Source organism: Arachis hypogaea, chromosome 16 (genome assembly GCF_003086295.3).
Source record: "Arachis hypogaea cultivar Tifrunner chromosome 16, arahy.Tifrunner.gnm2.J5K5, whole genome shotgun sequence".
Lineage (NCBI taxonomy): Eukaryota > Viridiplantae > Streptophyta > Magnoliopsida > Fabales > Fabaceae > Arachis > Arachis hypogaea.
The window spans coordinates 27,688,219-27,689,981 of record NC_092051.1 but is presented as its reverse complement, the minus strand read 5'-3'; the positions used below and the strand labels follow the sequence as shown (position 1 = coordinate 27,689,981).

Sequence of the window (1,763 nt, the reverse complement as noted above, 5' to 3'; positions counted from 1 at the left end):
GAAACTTGTTCACTCAACTAATTAAGTTGTACACAGGTGAGGTACGTACTCCAGCTGGAGCAGGGAAATGCTACAATCTTAGGGTTGATCTGCCACGTCATAGCGCTAATCGATACACTCCATCCATGTTCAAAAGGATCTCCAAAAAATGCAAGGATCTTGTGGACGACATAAAGTGGGCAAGGAGAAAGTAGATTTCGTGTATTTAGTATTATTACAGTGTACATCATCAAACACTTTTCCATGTATTGTTTAAATGTTCTATGGATTGTTACAATGCAAATTATGTAATACTTGTCTATCGAACATGGCATACAGTAGTTTGATATCAGTTACAATGTTTCAAGTAACATACTTTATGGCAAAGATAAGTTATACAGGGTAGAAAATATCATAGCATACTTGGATTTAACACGAAATACAAAATCTACTGAGCATCATTGTCGGCATTTGCACCACTTGCCTGACGGCATCTACTATGGCTGTGTCCCTTAGCCCCACATTGCCTACATATCCTAGGACGACGTAACATTCACGTGTCCATCTCGTTCAAGAAGCACGTCATCCTTGGATGACATTTGGTAACTCGCCTTAGGTACAGATTTGGTACGAAGTAAGGCCCGTTATAAGCAGGCCATGTAGTAGGATTCCCCAGTGGCCTAAACCTGGCTTGGTAAACCGTCAGACTTGGTCCATATTATACACCTCATGAACATAAACCTGCCAATCTAATCGTTGATTTGCACAACATGCAAAAACATGCCTACAAGGAATTCGGTCCACCTGGAACTCACTGCAGTCACATCGTTGTCGACGGAGGTCGACGGCATACTCCACTTCACTTGGCATCTCACGCACTTCAAAGACCTCATTCTGCCTGTCGAAGCAATTCACCTGGATGTTTCCTGATGCAAGTTGATTCGCATGCAACTTGGAGGTCACAATCTCAGAAAAAACATGGTCGACAGTAATCCAAGCCTCCGCCTCGGCTCTTTTTCGAGTGAACAACTCGTTGAGTCTGTAGAAAGTTGCTTTCACAAGTGCGGTGATGGGGAGATTGCGCGCACCATTCAATACTGAGTTGATGCATTCTACGAGGTTCGTAGTCATATGACCCCATCGGTAACCACCGTCGAATGCCAATGCATACTGTTCCCGGGTATTCGGTTTAGCCAGGATGTGTAAGCCTCACTTCGCTCTCGTAAACGTTGGTAACGCAACCCGTACTCGCGGACCGTCCTCGAATATTCTGCGCAACAAGAAAGCACAAATTACAAAAAAAACAATTAACAGTACCTACTTATTAATAACGACCCTCAAATTACAACAAGGTTACCTATATTGACGACAAGTTTTTGTAGGTATGGTGCCTTGAACTTTCTCAAAAAATTCGACTCTATATGCCTGATGCAAAATATGTGGAAAGCTTTGGGAGGCGACCAAGCTTCGTTACTGCGGGCCACAGCTGCATTGATGGATTCGTGTCGGTCAGAGATCAGTCCCACGCCATCCTGAGTCACTACATGTTGTCGCAGGTTACTCAGAAAAAGTGCCAAGCATCGGAAGTCTCTCCCTCCACAATAGCAAATACAGTTGGGACGATATTGTTGTTTCCATCTTGTGAAACTGCAACCAACAGACAACCCTTGTACTTTCCATACAAGTGAGTCCTACCTACTTGGACAACCGGTTTACAATGTCTAAATGCTCTAATACAGGGGTAATAACTCCAAAAGACTCGATCTAACACCCGGATATCCGTA

General features: G+C 43.6%; 1 protein-coding gene across 1 annotated transcript; it reads right to left on the bottom strand.

Annotated features, from left to right (window-relative positions):
• Positions 1 to 681: 681 nt before the first annotated feature.
• On the bottom strand, positions 682 to 1,110 carry LOC114925487 (uncharacterized). The gene has a single exon (XM_029293825.1). It carries the CDS (start codon positions 1,108 to 1,110, stop codon positions 682 to 684), a length of 429 nt encoding a protein of 142 aa, XP_029149658.1.
• Positions 1,111 to 1,763: the final 653 nt, after the last annotated feature.